General features: G+C 37.5%; 1 protein-coding gene across 5 annotated transcripts in view; it reads right to left on the reverse strand.

Moving 5' to 3' along the window:
• NCKAP5 (NCK associated protein 5) overlaps positions 1 to 17,618 on the reverse strand; it is a 906,791-nt gene that overhangs the window by 407,427 nt on the left and 481,746 nt on the right. For all 5 annotated transcript variants that reach the window (XM_087435078.1, XM_087435074.1, XM_087435075.1 and 2 more), the window contains one exon: positions 13,735 to 13,868. In XM_087435078.1, coding sequence (XP_087291204.1) covers positions 13,735 to 13,868 — 134 coding nt within the window. The remainder of the gene's footprint in view (positions 1 to 13,734; positions 13,869 to 17,618) is intronic.

Below are 17,618 nucleotides of genomic sequence, written 5' to 3' on the forward strand. Positions count from 1 at the left end.
GGTGATAAAATATTTACAACTAGTAGGGCCTGGGCATTGACCAACCAAAAAGGACACTGGCCTTGGAGGTTGCCGCTGTCCCAAGTGCTGGATGGTGGGGCGATCCAGAGCATTAGAGAAAGAATGTGTTAGTGCAGAGGGCACAGACAGGAGTGAGGCTTAGGAAACCTAAGCTCTTATCAACTAGAGGGGAAGTATTTCGACATTTTAACAACCCAGTATGTCTGTATGCTAGGGTGAGAAAAAGGTGAATATCATTTTTGATAATCGTATTAACCTCAGTCTCCTGCTTCCTGCTGTGTTTTCTTGAACAGGAAAGGAGTTGGAGTGACATGCTAGGAATTACACATAATCTATGGCTTTTCTCATCTGTGAACCAAAGGACATATGCCACATATTAAAATATGAAGGCAGGGTTACAACTTTGCCCTTCTACTCTCACCCGCTATATTAGCCTGTGAGGGCTGTGATAACGAAATAACACTGATTGGGAAGCTTAAACAACAGAAATTCATTTTCTCACAGTTCTGGAGGCTGGAAGCCCAAGATCAAGGGGTCATCAGGGTTCGTTTCTTGTAAAGACTCTCTTCCTGGCTTGTGGATGGCCGCCTTCTTGCTGTGTGATTACATGGCTTTTCTTCTGTGTGCACACAGAGAGACTACGAGCTCTGGTGTATCCTCCTTTTCTTAAAAGGGGACCAGTCCTATCAGATGAGGATCTCACCCTTTTTACCTCATTTAACCTTAATTACCTCCCTAAAGGTTATGGCTAAATACAGTCACATTGGAGGTTATGACTTCAACATATGAATTTTGGGAGGGGACACAATTCAGTCTGTAACACATACCAAGTGAGAGAAAGAGGGATCTGCTCCCAAACATTCTCTACTCTGACCAATTTAAGTGAAGGTAAATTCAGAATTATGGCTGCAGGCAAAGAGCCCTTTAAAAGCAAATTGTCACTGTAGAATCACCTGTTCATGTACTCATCCCCAGCCGGATCTTACTGAGGCCTGGGCCACCTTGGCTAAAACCACACCTAATCACTGCCACAGTGCATCCAATTATCAACCAGCAAATACTAATTGGATACCAACTGTATTCTCAGACCAACAGGAGACACAAGAAGTATAAGATGTACTAGTTTGGGGGGAGATACATATGAATCAACCAGTGATTTTACATACGAATCAACCAGAGAGTAAGATCAGCTCATTTCCATTTAATCAGTATGGACCAGAGTCTTCAGGACAGCCATGTGGATGGCTGTCATTTCCAATGACAAATGAGTCATTGGAAAATATGAGATAGTTGGAAGATTTGTCTATTTCCGAATGGACATTTGATATAGTTCATGTTTTTAAGTGTGATAATATATGGTTACATTTTTTAAAAGAGTCCTTATATTTTAAATATACATACTGGCATAAATATGTAATTTGTTTTAAATAATCTGGAGGGAGGATTAGGAGTAAATGTGAAATTTATTGGTCACAAGTTGGTTATAATTAAGCCACTTCATAAATCACCATACTTACATCTAGCATTCACTTCACATTTAACTAAAGATGAATTTCTTAAATTATTAAAGGTTCATTAATCAAGTAATTCTGGAAAAGGGCACAATGATATTTGAACTTAATTATTATAATGTTTTATAAGTTTTAGAGTGATTTGGCTTGAAAATATATGCCTAAAACAATGTTTTGTGTCTCATGCAAAATGACAGAAACTTGTCAGTCACGTAGAACATATCCCAAGCAATGAATAGATACACACAGATTCTTGAAGACATTGAAAGAAAAATTTCGGTAAACTAGTATATATTGAAAACACTGACCATATTTATTTGCTCCAAAGATAAAGATTGCACTGAAGCCAATACTGAATTTTTGAGAAACTTAACATCTATTTAATTTTTATAGTGTATGATAGGAAGAGAATATATCTTAAGGGACAGACAGACCTGACTTGAATCCTGGCTCAGCTGTTCAGTGGCTGTGTGACCTTTTGCAAATTATTTAACCTCTCTGGGCCTTATTTTCCTTATCTATAAAATATGTATACTAATTCTTCTTCACAAAATTGTAACCAATGAGATTACATGTTTAAAGCACCCAAAAAAGCAACTGGTACAAGGTTAATACCCAATAAATATTAGCTCACTTGCTCTTTTGTAGGTAACAGAAACAGAAAATGGTACAGAATAATGGTTAAGAGCCAAGCCGTCTGAGTTCAAATCCAAGCTATAATACATTCAAGCTGTATGATGATGGGTAAGTTATTTAACCCATATGAGCCTCAGTTTCCTCATCTGTAAAAGAGAGATAATAGGAATATTTTCCATGAAGCGTTGTTATAACAATTAGATTGTAGGTAGTATTATGGTTCCTTCCTGAGGAAGATCATTTTTCTGTTTTGTTTCACTGCTACATCCCTGGTACCTAGAATAGCACCTGCCACATGATAAGTTATCCTTAAAAGTTAATAAAAAATAAATGACTTAAACATATGCATCTCAGGTATCTTGTATTGAAAGGGTTATCACAGAAGGATCAAGTGTGCAGCTTTGCTGCTGTTCACCCCTAAGAGTTCTCTCCTTGTGCATTTAGACAGTTCTCCACGTCCCCAGGTTTTATTAAATGATGGATGTTTTCACAATCATTGTAACCTCCAAGGGCCTGGTCTTTCCTAAACTGGACTTTAGGTGAATTGAGGCAGTAACTACAGCCTTACTACCTTACTATTCAATTCTTTACTCCAGAGAGACAGCTTAGAAAGTCTGGGTCTGCAGAATCTTGGAGCCATTCAAATATATTACAAAGACCTGTAGGGTATTTCCTGATAACATATCCTGTGCTTTGGTGATTGTTTCTGAAAAAGCAATAGACTTGCAAGTGTTATATGTGTCATGCATATTGGAAGTATACTAAATATATTACTGCTTCACTGGGGACTCTCTTGACAATAATGTGAAATGCTGAGGGAATAGAAATCAATTCCGAAAGTGTTTCTGATATCAAAGGTGACCGCTGGGCTTCAGGAAAAGGGTTCAAAGTAAGATTGACTTATGTGATTGAGGTATTCATGAGATCAACACCACACAGGCAGGCCAGGAATTTTTTCACTACCCAAGATGCAAGGGAATAATGACGGCCTGATTCAAATGGCTAGTGTGTTTCGATAGGGCCTTAGGAGGAGACGAGCTCCAGCAACACACAGCTATCAGTTGCTTCTGAAACCCATCGTGAAGACATACACCTTCAGCCTGTCTTTGTTTTCTATGCTCTTAACCCAAAATGTCCTTCCTTTGGTTCTCCATTAAATCCTCCTCACCTACACATGCTTGCATATTCATCTCAAATGAATCCCTTTCTCACTCACAGAGTTTTGCTTAGGTCATTTTTTTCTCCCTTTCTTGCAGCAAAGATTAGATTTCATTTAATGTTAGTTTTTTTCAAGTCTGGCTCTTTCTTTACCATAAGATCCTTAGGGACAGGGGACGTGGCTTACTTATTTTATGCCCCCTACCTTCCTTAGCACACAAACCAGTTTTGTCATTTTTTTTCTCTAATTGTCATACTTTTGTCTCAGTAGTGCCTGCAAAAAACTTACTCTTAATGCAACAATACCTTCTGAATGAAAAAAAATTAAAATTGAATAAAAATAAATTAGAAATCTCAAAATTATTTAGGTAAATATGATGCACCAGGATGGCCAAATGTCATCCACAGTGAGGGGTCCATAAATGGTAGCTTAAAACAGCAACTTTGTCCATTGGAAATATTACTTTATTCATTTACTACAACATTTACTGAGTACCTGCTATATATCAGTCTAGAACTGTAAGAAGTCTGCAGTCTACCAGCTGGGCATACATCATATTGAGATCCAAAAATGCTAGCAAGAAAAAATATAATTATGTGATTCAAGTCTGTACAGTAATCAAGTGAGGAAAGCAGAGTGTTATAAAAGGCATCACCACCAGAGAGAAGGTGAATCTGGAACCGAGTTTTGTTAGCTAAATATATATTCTCCAAGCCAACTGCAAAGGGGAAATTTAGGACACTTTAGCTAAATTCAATGACCATACAGTCCATGTAATAAACACAACTGTAATTTGATGGTAGTCTAGATGTCTGGAAACACTAATTTGGTCATCAGCCCCGTTGGTTTGATAATGCAGTGCAAAAGTCTTCTAAGATAGAGACCATAAAAGAGGCACTAAAGATACAACTATTGGAACTTCCTTATGAATTTTGAAATGAAGAAATGGTAGTTACCAAGTTTGCTGTTTAATTTGATATAATTTCATTTATCCCTCTGGCCCAAGTTTCTCTTGAGTTAGGTGATGATGATCAAGTTTAAAAAACACCATCAGAGGCAGAACCTGTGAATTTATGATCAAGGCTGAAATCTGTATGAAATACCATTGCTTCTAATATCATTTGAAACTTCATTTACTGTCACGGATCATAAACTACAAAATAAATGAAAAGGGGAATAGAAAGAAAATTTGACCAGCAGTCGGAAGTCCTGGGTTCTAGACTGGGATCTACTTAGCCATGTGACCACGAACAAGTTACTTCATTTTTTAAGTTTCAATATTGTATTTATTTAAATTATCATATGCCCTGCCTACCATGCATAAGGTTATAGTGAGAGATGAATGAAATAATGTATGGAATGGTTTTGGAATCATTAAAAAATAAAAGAAGTGGGAGCCGGCCCGGTGGCATAGCAATTAAGTTCACACACTCCACTCCGGCAGCCCGGGGTTCTGGGGTTTGGATCCCAGGCACGGACCTACATATCACTCATCAAACCATGCTGTGGCGGCATCCCACAAACAAAATAGAGGAAAATTGTCAGAGATGTTAGCTCAGCAACAACCTTCCTCAAGCAAAAAGAGGAAGATTGGCAACAGTTGTTAGCTCAGGGCCAATCTTCCTCACCAAAAAAAATAAATAAATAAAAAATAAAATAAAAGAAGTGTAAAACATCATCATTGTTGTTGCCATGTTAATACCAACATTAATAAAAATTCTTACTATAAAACCTAACAGCTTGCAATGTTATAGGAACTAACTATACAAAAAGAAATTCATATCTGTGTTTTGAGAAAATGCATCCTGTCACTTGCTGCTACTACAAACGACAGGCAAACACCTTTGGTCAGGAGAAATGAGAAAAGAATCCTGAAACAATTTAATGAAAACTACAACACACTTCTTTCGTCAGAACCCCATAGCTTCCGCTTAGCTAATTCACTACTTTATTTTCTGGAAACATTCTTAAAAGCTCGAGGCTGTTTGTTAGCAACAGATGTAGACATTTATAAACAAGGACCATCTTAACTGAATTATCTTTCACAAATTAAACAAAGAATCCCAAAGAACAGTTCCAAGTGTTTACAATCAGCCCTCAGAGATATACTCTGCGGGAATACCATTCATTAAATGCACTGCCTATGGACCAAAAAGGTAATCAGAACAAGCATCCTCACCACTGAGACTGCTACCATTGCATTTGCCCCATATGCTGCTACAGACAGACTAGTATAAATGTTATCTGAGAGTCATAAAACAATCTCTGAAAGTAAACTATACTCTGTGGGAAGTAAACTTTCAATGCACCAAATTCCATTTAGTGCCCCGCAGACAGGAATTCCGCAAAGAATATTTTGAAACAGGCAACTCATCTTTCATAGGTGAGCACTCTATCATAGAAGCCCAGGAATGGAAAATTGAGTCTTCATCCTCCCAGGCTATCGTTGTTTATAACTCTAAGAATGATGACTATTATCAAAATTTTAAAGATTCCCAGAAATGCCATTCTACAACCTCTCTTGCAAGCAAATTTCTACTATAAACACACAATCTTTAAAATTCTTCCATATGTTTAACCTAAGTCTTTCATAGTACAACGCTAGCTGCATCTTTCTGTTTCAGTAAGAATATTAATTCATTCTTATATTTATTCATTCATTCAATCTTCAGCCAACAAATATTTATTGAATGCCTACCATGGTAAAAATCATTGGTAGTAATATAAGAGATATAAGAGGATGTGAGAAACGTTCTCTAGTCCTTGGGTAGGCAACAACAATCTTTAACTCTTTACATAGAGCATTATTAAGAGCAATCTGTGGAAAGAGCTGCCAATTTGCAGAAAATATGGAGGCCAGAGGAACATGTTGAACTGCCCCAAGAATAGTAATTAACAAATTTAGACTGCGAGAAACTCTATACGGCAAATGCTCTAAGTTCTTCAACAAATAAATCTGAAGGAAAAGCAAAAGAAACCTAGGTTTCTTAGGTTAAAAGAAATCTAAAAGATTTATCCAGTTTTATAACAAATAGGCAAGACTAAAGTGTCTGGGGATGCACATTAAATGATAAAACTATTAAAAACACAGGGAAGTTACTGCTATACAGTCGGAATAATAGTCACTTATTGGGGGAAGATGAAAGTTGAGATTGGGAAGGGGCACCCGAAGAGGACTCTGGGTGGCTGGCAGAGTTTTCCTTCTTGACTTGATGTTGGTTACAAGAGTGTTCACCTTAGAATAATTCACTAAGCCAAACATTTGTTTTGTGTGGTTTTCTGTATCTGTGTTTTGTTTTTCAAGAAGCATTTATCAACATGGAACAACTAGAACCCCTAAACATTGCTAGTTGGAATGCAAAATGGCACAGCTACTTTGGAAAACAATTTGGTAGTTTCTTATAAAGTTAAATATATGCTTACTATATGACTCAGTAATCCTATTCCTAGTTATTTGCTCAAGAGAAATAAAAACACGCTAAGACACATGTGTGAAAGTTGTGTGTTTATAGCAAGTTTATACTCACCAAAGACTGGAAGAAACCCATTGGCAGGTGAAGGGATAAACAAATAGTGGTACTTCTATATAAAGGAATACTACTAAGCAATAAAAGAGGATGCAACAACAAGGATGCTTCTCAAAAGAAACACTAATTGAAAGAAACCAGACAAAAAAAGTTAAATACTTTATAACTTCCATTATAAAACTTTCTGGAAAAGGCAAAACTATATGGAGACAAATCAGAACAGCTGTTGCCAGGAGTCTGGGATATGGAGAGGGAACTGACAACAAAAGGGAATGAGGAAACTTTCTATGGAAATATTCTGTCTTAATTGCAGTGGTGGTTACACGATGATATATTCTTGTCAAAACTGATCAAACTCTATATCTAAAAAAATTGATTTTCTGTAAATTTGACCAAAAAACATTTATTATTGAGAGTAGGAATGAATTTAGTTTCCAATTTTGAAATAAAACCTTCTTCCATATCCTGTATTTATTTTCTTAAAATGTGTGTTGGGCTGGGGATAGTAACACATTAAGGGTTATCATAGGTAACTGAAAAAAAGTGTTAGAGGAGAGGCTAAATCACCGGTGTTTTTACTGATGGCTATTTCTTCAGAGAAATCGTTTATAAGTGAAAACAATTCTGGTCGTCATAAAGTTCTCTCTCTTCAGGCTTTTCCCCAAACCAGTTCCAATAAATCCTCAAATGGACAACATCAGAACCAAGAGCAATAATGGTTATGTCCACCGCAGAGGATCTTAGCTTTCTTTTGCCAGTCAAGCGCCTCAGTATTCAATTTTGGCTGTCCTCAACAGAAATATATCATCTCGGCTTGGCAGTTTTCTAATCTCGACTTCTCCAGAGTCGAGTAACCAAAATAGACGTGATGAAAGCCCATCGCACACAGCTTCACTGTGATGATAACGTGGAGAATAAGACAGTCCACTCCAAGCCCTCAACAGGAAAGTCTGGCTGTTAGAACTTCAAGAAGGCCTGGTTATAACAGTGTAATTATAACTTCACCCAAGAAATGCATTTCGGTTCTAATACCCTGCCTTTAGAAAGCATAAAAAACATTATAAAACTATAATATGATTCAACTTCCTCCTTTTACAAATGAGCAAATTGAGATCCAGAAAGGTCAAATTACTTAACCAAAGTTATTAAGCTAGTTAGAAGTGGGGCTAGAACCAGGTCCCAAAAACTCATTTAATAGGATAGTACTCTTTGAAATGAAATTGGAACTTTACTCTGTGTTAATATTTTCTTCTCTACCAGTGATAAATAATAGGCACTATAACTTTCACATTGTCTATTCAACAACTTATAGCTCTGTTAAGAATTTAAGAAATTGTAACAATGTCATCATGTCTATGCAGAAGCAAAAATACAAAGGAATTAAGGTAAGTTCAGCATTAAGTTATTAGTTGCTCAGGGAGCTGGAAAAGCCTCCTTTCTTTCCCTTCTCTATATAGCTGATTTTAACTAGCTTTGCTCAAGTCAGAACTTACACACTAGATCACTAAAATATAAACTTCTGACATCAAAATATGATCCATATTATGTTAACCAAGCATTTTTAATAATGCCATTTAAAATCTTTCTTTTCCATCTATTGTAATTTGAAGAAAATTTATCATTTAACCAATGCTGCTTTACCATTTTAAACTTCTGGTAGATTTACTCAGAGGAGCAGATGAGAGGCCTCCATTTTTTGAAAAGTCTCAGCCAGAAATACTGCTGATAGTACAGAAATGGCAACTCCAAATGAATAGCAAATTGCCCTCTGTGTTCATCAGGAGGAACAAGGCACTTGGGAGAGCCAGTCCCTGTGATAGGTGAAAGTTGAACGTCTGAGATGGGAACAAACGTAGAAGAGGAGCAGGGCCCTGTGCTGTTGATCGTCCAAAGGTCAATTGACAGCTTTTCGTATCCTGTTATGTTTTACTCCTTCTAAAGATGTAGAGAAAATGTTCTTTTAAGGTATCAGACAGACACAGAGGCAGAAGGGAATACGTGGGTAGAACATTTAAGGGCATATTACCCTCTTCAACACACACTTCTATGCCAGGTGCCTACAGCTTCCAAATGGGCAGCAGAAAATGAACCCTAGGATTCCGTCAAGTCTCTGAGAGCTGATAATGTGAACGGCAACCAGCGAATGAGTTAAGCAGTAAAACCATCTCCATTTATGTCTCCTTGAAGTTCAGCATGCAGCAGACTGCACTTAAGCACAGCAATCAACTGTGATAGGAGAAATCCCCATCACAGTAAGCAAAGAAATAGCTTCAGGGCAGCAGATAGTGCAGGGAGAGAAGGTCAAACCAGGTGCAGAGAAATCCTGGAGGTAGAGAATGCAAGCCTGGACTCCATTTAGGTGATTTTTAACTATCTTAGTCAATTACGGGTGACAAAACTGTATTGTTCCCTTTACTTAAATTTACACTGCATGGTGTAAATACACACACACACACACACACACACACACACATGCATGGAACATTTCAAGGCTACAGAGAAACACTAATTTCTGATGTTTTGGGTGTGATATGATTTACTAATTGCAGATAGTTTACAAAATATGTCTGCCTGATCGTGAGTCTACCAGGTTGATTCTAATTTAAAATTCAAACACAGAGCTGTCACATGATAAACACATATTATTATTGATTGTATCACTACACAATCATTAATTTCATCTGGCTTGATTCATGCCTTTGCATGATAGCAAGCCATTAACAAATAGGAAGTCTGGCTGTCCTGAATTTAGACAAAATTTCCCTTCATTTACAGCTAAACTATAAATGTGTTGTGTTCATATACGTACATCAGTCTTCTTTATCTGGATTCTACATTTTCTGAGGACATATACTGTGTTCTATCTTATTGTGCACACAATGAAAGTGGCTGATTGTCTGATAAGAAAAGCAGCTTTAAGAAATAATCTACACATTAATTAGATTGTTTCCAAAGGGATCAACTCAAATACATGTGCAAATCAGGCATGGTTTACATGAAATCACTACTCTATAGAGTTGATTATTACTTCACAAGTCTATTTTTTAAAATTCATTGTTATGCCACCTCAACATACCCCACCTGGTTGGAAATAGTGTTCCTGGCAGTGCTTCTCCAGGTGAATCTAACTGATGTACAAACACTTCATTCACTCGAGGTAGAGTAATGAGACTGGGGTTCAAACACTAGTTATCATTACATAGAAGGGGAGGCAGTGCCACAGCCTCAATCCACACCATTAACCTTGGCTAGCTGGACAATCACAGTTCAACACTTAAAGGGAGAGTGGAGACAGTTATTATAGGAGTCACGAAGCTAATCCCACATAAAATATGCCCAGCCATTGTGTATCATACAGACGATGGGTTAAACAATCATGATGCCACCTAGAAAGCATCCTTGATTGACATCACCAAATAATAAGACAAAGAAGGGGTAGCCCTAATGATACCACCACCTGCCTCTAAGTATTAGCTTATGGAAATGCTCCTTCACCTATGGGGAAGGCTTAATTTGCAAGTATTTTTTTCTTCTCTGTATTTACATTCAAGAGTGTAAATGACCTGAATCAAGTTTGGTATGGCTGCCTGAATCACCCTCAGGGCAGGCAATTTCTGATTTATGAGCTTAGAGCTGATTATGTAACCTCTGGTCACATCTCTCTCTCTCTCTTTTTTTAATTACCAAATTTTGGATCATTGCTGATCTTTATACCCTAATCAGAGGTCAAGAGGGAGAATGGGATGATGGAGGACAGTTTGGTGGTGACATAAAAGAGAACTACTCATTCAAACGTTTTTATAGCTTTTTCATTACCACAACTTTTTCATTACCACAACATTATTCACAAGTGTTCAGGTTTGCCCGGTACCTTTAAGTCACCAGGCCCATCACATAACTGAAACTGCACAAAATCAAGCTGCGGTCTAATCCCCCTGAAATGCTCATTCTGACATCTGAACTCTACTTCCCACATACACCTAATTGGCCCAGCTTCTAACTTCATTATTCACTTGCCCCTTCAATGTCTCACCTCATCCCTGAATCTGAGACTCAGAATCTTCTTAGTTACGGTTTATATGCTCCCCTGGCTAAAATACCATCAAACATACCAGGAAAATACTCCACCCAACTCAGCCCAGGCCTCAGCATCTCATGCCTCTGTGCTCCGGGTTCATAAAAGAGGAATTAGAAAGATACAACACATATATGTTTAGATGTTCCCGTGAACTTTCAGTCCAGTGCTTGACTTAAGAACCTTGAGCACTGGAGGTCTTCCTATTTTGCCTGTTATCACTTAGGCATGGAGCCACCAGTCCTAATTCATGTATTGTGAAATTCAGAAACTGTTCAACTTTGCAGACATAAGTGACATAGCAGAAGTAGTAGCACTTCTAAGAATTAATCCTAATTTGCACCCTCATGGACCATTGTCTATCATATCCTTCAATGCCATCTATGAAGGAGCCCATGTTATACATTCTATTACGAATTTATTAGCAGAGATAATGTTTCTTTCTTTAAGGAGCAGTAGCCTTTGTCTACAAAACAAGAGTTACATATCCTCTTGTGTTTTCCTTTTTATCTTGTCTGCCAGGAATCTGAGAGCTAAATTAAATGCTCATTCTCAGAAAACACGTTGAACTTCGTAAGTATGATTACTTGCCATAGTCCCCTTTTGTAGTCTTTATTTTCAGTTTTTATTTTGTTAGCTACATTGTAAAACTACCTTTTATTGTAAGCCACTTCATATACTTTGAAAAGGTAAGTTATTAGCATTATTTTTAAAAGTAACCTCATCCCGTGAACAATACTCAAAATAAGTCCACATCTCAGATATCATGTACAAAAGGAACTCGTGGACCCAGGGGAAAAAAGGAGAAAATTATGAATACAAAAGTTTTAATTCAATATAATAATTTGGATTACAGAAATCGTTTATGTGAGCATTTAGCTGCCGACCGTGCCCAAGAGTGATGCACTATAGGCATATTCTGTAATACTGAGAATTTTACAGACTTAAATGATAGTAACAGGATTGTTTAAATAAGCATAACTAGAAATATCTTACAAATCAAAGTTTAAAATGTGAAAGGACATCAGAAATGGTTTAGTGGGTCTACTTAAATTATTGTGTAATTATCTGATCTGTTATACATGCTTTTTCCTCCATCTTTTGCTGATTTACATTAGTTACCTGGCTGTAACTGGACTTGAACTTTTCAGTTTCAGTGAATCTTGACATAAGAAAACTGATTATACTGGGGGGAAAAAATCTTCACAAAGCAGTATGTAAAACCAACCACTATTTGTTTTACACATAATTATCTTCTCTTTCAGCCTATGATGTTGCCTTGGCTCTTGCGAACTCAAATCTGTATGGGATTGTCATTTGATTTACAGCAGATGACCTGGCATCATATGAAAATAATTTACTGTGCCATGTGCCTCATGCCCTGTAAATCAATAGCTTGAATACAGAGACACCTCAATTAGACAGTGCAAGGGTAGCAAGATCTGCCTCCTCCTCTCCTATATCATTAAAATGGCAAGTATTACAAAGCAGTACTTGTTTTAAAGTTGCTTCGGAGGGGGGATGTATTGTTTCAAGTTGGGAGACACAAAGTTAGAGCTACCATCAAACTGAATGAAAAATTGAGCACAAGGTTGTATAAGTAATAGCCTGTGAGGGGTGGGACATACATTTGTTAAAGTATTGATCGGTGCATTTCTACAGCACCTGTGTGTTATCATGGGCTCGAAGAGTTGAACAGGATGTTAAATTATGACTCTGAACACAGAGGAGCCATCCATCCTCCCCACCCTCTTCCTCCAAGAAGCCTCTAAACCAAAGTCACAACATTCATGATATTAGCCACAATGAGATAAATCATTTGGAGGCTCAGCTTTGTTCTCTCTCTGCAACACCTCTGAAAATTAAGATATCATTATAAAAGCCTCACAATGAGGAAGCTGTATTATCCATCACTGATCATATCCAAATCCCAATGGTAAGTTATTGACAAGACCCACACAGTTTGCTCATGAAAATTTTAGGGCAACTTCTCAAACTTGATTCTGCCTGGGATAACCTCATGAGGGAGAAAAAAAACAAAATTATTTTCCTGATTTTGCAAATGGCAAAATGAAATATAGAAATTAAAGTAAATTGTCCCTCACAGGGTGCCTATATCTGGTCCTAGGACTGTAATTGCACGAGTTCATATTTTTTCAATGGAACCAAATAGATTTTAAATAATAGGTTGAATCTTAACCCATATTAACTATAATTGGAAGCTGAAAGATTCTGACTATTGGAATTAAATCTAAGAAGAGCTACTTTTTCAGAATCATCCTTTCAAACTCAAGTTATGTCTTTTAAAGGAAAAAAATTCATTGATTTTGTTTTTGTTTTGTTTTGTTTTGTTTTTTACTACTCCTAAATACTTCCTCTAAGTAATGAGTAAGGGCTTACTGGATGATTAGATTCATACTTCCTCTCTATCTTAAAATAAGATTATGATGACCAGTGAAATTTCATCCTCCTGGCTAGCCTTTCACAGGACATGCCTATAGGCCACAAAGCCACCACAACTTACTGGAAGACCCCTTGGGAAGCCATTAGGGAAGAAAAGACAAGCAGCTTCAACCAAGCCAAGACTGTGTGAGGCGCAAATGGAAAGTTTCAGAAAATTGGTCCAAATTCAATAAGATGGCTTGGCCAGAAGGGAAGGTCTAAACCGCTGGGGAATTAACTGGTCAAATGCAACAGAAGCTTGCACAATGGAAATTCAAGCAAAGGTATTATTGGTGAACGGATAAATGCTTGCTTTAGAAGGAGTTGACGTTCTAAAGCAAGATGGTCAGTTCATAACAATACCTGGCGAATTGCTGCTGCAGGCCACGCATCTGAATTCTGCTGCGTTCAGACTCCAGTGTCACCTCCCGCAATCGCTTCTCACTCTGAAGACGTAAGTGTCTCTCCTCTTCCAATTCATGTATCAGCTTCTCATGCTACAAAAGGCACAAAGGAAATGACTTTCTTAAATATTATGACAATAAAATAATTAGTAATAGCTGACGGTTACTAAGTGCTTAGATCATTTATATATTATTATGAATTTGATAATATTATTGGGTCATAGATCTTCACATCTGCAGGGAAAGACACCTGGTTTAATGGAAATTATTCAGACATGCAAGTCAAATCAGCCAGGATTGAAAATCTGTTACCTTCTGATTTTTATGACAAATTACTTAGATGTCTCTAATCTTTGGTTTCCTTGTCTATATTTTGTTGTTGTTAGTGCCATCGAGTCAATTCAGACTCCTAGTTGACCCTGCTGCTGTTTGAAATACCAGTGACATAGCTTTCAGCATCACAGCAACACGCAACTGCCAGAGTATGGCAACTGACAGGCGGGTGGTATGGTTCCCTGATGAGGAAAAAAACCTGGGTCACAGCGATGAGAGCACCAAACCTTAATCAACAGACCACTAGGGCTGGCCAAAATCAATTTATATATATATATGACTAAGATCGTTAGAGATTGCTCAGAATTATTTTATCTCTTCAATCTCCTGTATATGCTTTAAAGGGAACATTACTGTTTCTTATAGAAGGACAAGGAATTTTAAGTTAATTAGACCATGGAGCTCATGAGAATAAGGAAAGAATTAGTTTTTATTTTGTCCAATTTGATTTTCAGAGATAAAAATAGGCTAAACCACCCACTGTATTTATAATCCCAGAAAACTAGCTCATCTCACGAATGGCCGTCAGGGATTAAGAGAGGGACTGAATGACCCAGAATAGACGGTTCAGCAAAAACTCATTCCTGGAACTGGTAAAAAGCACACAAGATCAGATGCTCCCGACATTACTGACTCAGCCACGCTAATGTCATTTTTGGTTTTGTTTTGTTGCCATTATTGCCTTTTATTTATTTTTAGCATGTCATGCTGTTCTGCTTATTGCTGTTACTAAACTAAGCAATTTGCATACAAGATATATGTTCTATGATGAAAACCAAAGACTTAATACCTGATTATGAGGAACCTAAATTCTTAAAGGGAAAGAAGGGAAGCTGAGACATCTGTCTCCAAATAAATTAGACACTATGACTCTGTACCATGGATAACCCAGGATGAAACAGGATCCGTTGCATGGGGCATATTGACAGGAAATGATAGCAAAGATGGATTCTCTCCAGCTCTAACTCATGGGGAAAAAGTTCTCCTGAGGACCATAAAGGACACATTAGATCATGATCTGGAAATGAATCAAGGTCATCTAAAAATACTTACACATCCCCCTGCCTCTGCACCTTGGACCATGCTCTTCCTCCTGCTTAAAAGCCCTCTGAGGTCTCTGTATTTAAAGCCTAGGGTTCCTTCCAGGCTCAGCTGTAAGCCATCTCCTCTAGAACTTTCCCCTTATCACTTCGTCATCCTCTCCCTTCCCTGAGTTCCAATAGCACCTACTATCTTTACCACCCACTTGGTCTTTACTTACTTTTTTCTATTATTATTTTTCATGTGCATTTATCATAGTTCTCCAACTAAATGAACACTTGTTTGAGATTAGGACTATGTCTAATGGTCATATGTATTTCGTATTTAGCATATCACCCAATGCACAGTAGTACTGGAAATACATTTGTTTATTGATTCTGGAGTTGGCCTTCTTCTAAGTCAGGCCTGTAGCTTCTATGTCACTACCTCTTCAATGGTCCATTTTTAACCCCCACAATCAGTTACTCCTTTTGGAATCAGAAAAACTAAAATCAAAATCAAATCTTCATTCTGTCACTTTCCAGCAACTTTGGAAAGAAAGGAAAACATGTTTCTGGAAGAGAAATGTGCTAATTAAAGTCAAATCTCTGTAGAAATACTTAAAATGGTAAATTATATATAACATATTTTACCACAATAAAAAATAAATTAAAAAATAAACTTTTCACTCAGTTATTACACATAATCAACACTCCTCTTCATACAGACTCATTGGACTAGACAGAACATGGGTAAGTCACCTATATTATAGAATTTAGAAGACTGTGCTTTGATTCCTGAAACAGGCAAAAAAAAAAAAAAAAGTGTATGTTAAATTGTTCAAAAGCATGTCCTATGAAGGATGTGAAGTTTTGCAGAGTAAATAGCATCCCTTGTTCCTTCAAAAGAAAAGAATGTTACGTAGATTCACTTACTGCCGTATTGAAGAATCCCCAAAATCTAATAAGGAAGAACATTTTCCATATGAATAATCCTCTCTGTTCAATTTGCTAATGCCTTTCCAAATATGAATAAAATGATACCCTCACAATATAGAGAAAGCTCTAGGGAATTCTAATGAATGAAGCTCTAGGGAATTCTAATGAAGGCAAAAGTTGTTTACTAAAATGCATTCCTTTCAACTGGTGTGTGTCTCAGTTAAACCATCAAAGCTTGACAATAAGCCACACCTACTTTCCAAATATGGAAAAAAATTTTACCCAAATTATAAAACATGGCTGAAAGTAGCAAGAGAGTGTATCAGTGGATTAGCCAGAATTTTTTTTTTTTGTATTAGCTGTATCTGAAATATAAACTGATTTGTCCCCAAAGTAATTTTGACTTTCTCCCACAGATTCGCTCTGGATCTTTTACAGCAGGGAGATTGAAAGGGCATGAGAGATGGAGAATGGTTGGGTGTTATTTCTGTGATGCCACTAGGTACTAAAGAGCAGTAAGTAATAGACAATGTCACAGAAATCTGGGACAAATTTCCGTCGCAGCAGTTCTCTTTCCATTGAACCACTGGGCTAGGCTGGCTTTACGCAGCCATCTTAAGAGAGCTCTGACGGTGTTTTTCAAAGCTCATGGGGCCCCACATTTGTATGTCTCCCAGTTTCACGTAGCAAGATCACCTCTTCTCTTTCTCCTCATTGGCTTTTCTTACCATTGCATCCACATCGTTACCCCAGGAGCACAAACACTGGCCCAGGGCTATGTCTAAGAAGTGACATTAAACACATGTTCATAGGAAACTTTGCCAGTCACATTCTCTTCCTTCTCTTAGGAGACATGGGCTTCACTCTCATTCAAAAGGCAGGTGTGCATACTTTTCTCAACAAAAGCAGACTTCAAGTGAACTTTCAACCTTGTGTTCTTCTTTAGCTGCTGTCTCTAACTCTGAAATAAATAGGTTCTATGAGAAGAATCTTGGAGAGCACTTTACATTTCACAGAATGTTTCCACTTTCATTGCTGTATCCAGTCAGAAAAACCCTGTAAAGTTGGTTGTTATCAACTCCACTTAAAGATAAAGAGAGTGGGGTAAAGAGAGGGAAGGAGCTTGCCCAGATTAGAAATCACCACTCTGGGACCAGAACCAAGTTTTTCTGACCCCAAGTGCCCACTTTTTTCATACTATGGTCAGTTCTGCTATAACACTTACTTTAAAAGTACAAATTTATTCTAGTGCAATTGATATATTAGGGACAATTTGAGCATGACACAAATCTCACATTTGCTTATGCCCAATTTCATTCATGAGAAACATGAATCGAACAGAGAAAACTGTACCCCACTGAACCTACTATAGAAACACACCAATCACACACATCTCAGACAGATGGACCAACACTCTCAGTCCACCCGGCATGTTAGGAGCCTCCCCCATCCACATCTGGTGGTACAGCTTGCCCTCTGATTTCAGGCAGCCTTCCTTCTATTGCTTCATGATAACTCACAAGCTGCAGCTCTTCCTATGAGAGCTTCCACA

This window comes from Ceratotherium simum, chromosome 9, assembly GCF_057802395.1.
Source record: "Ceratotherium simum simum isolate JZ-2026a chromosome 9, ASM5780239v1, whole genome shotgun sequence".
Taxonomy (NCBI): domain Eukaryota; kingdom Metazoa; phylum Chordata; class Mammalia; order Perissodactyla; family Rhinocerotidae; genus Ceratotherium; species Ceratotherium simum.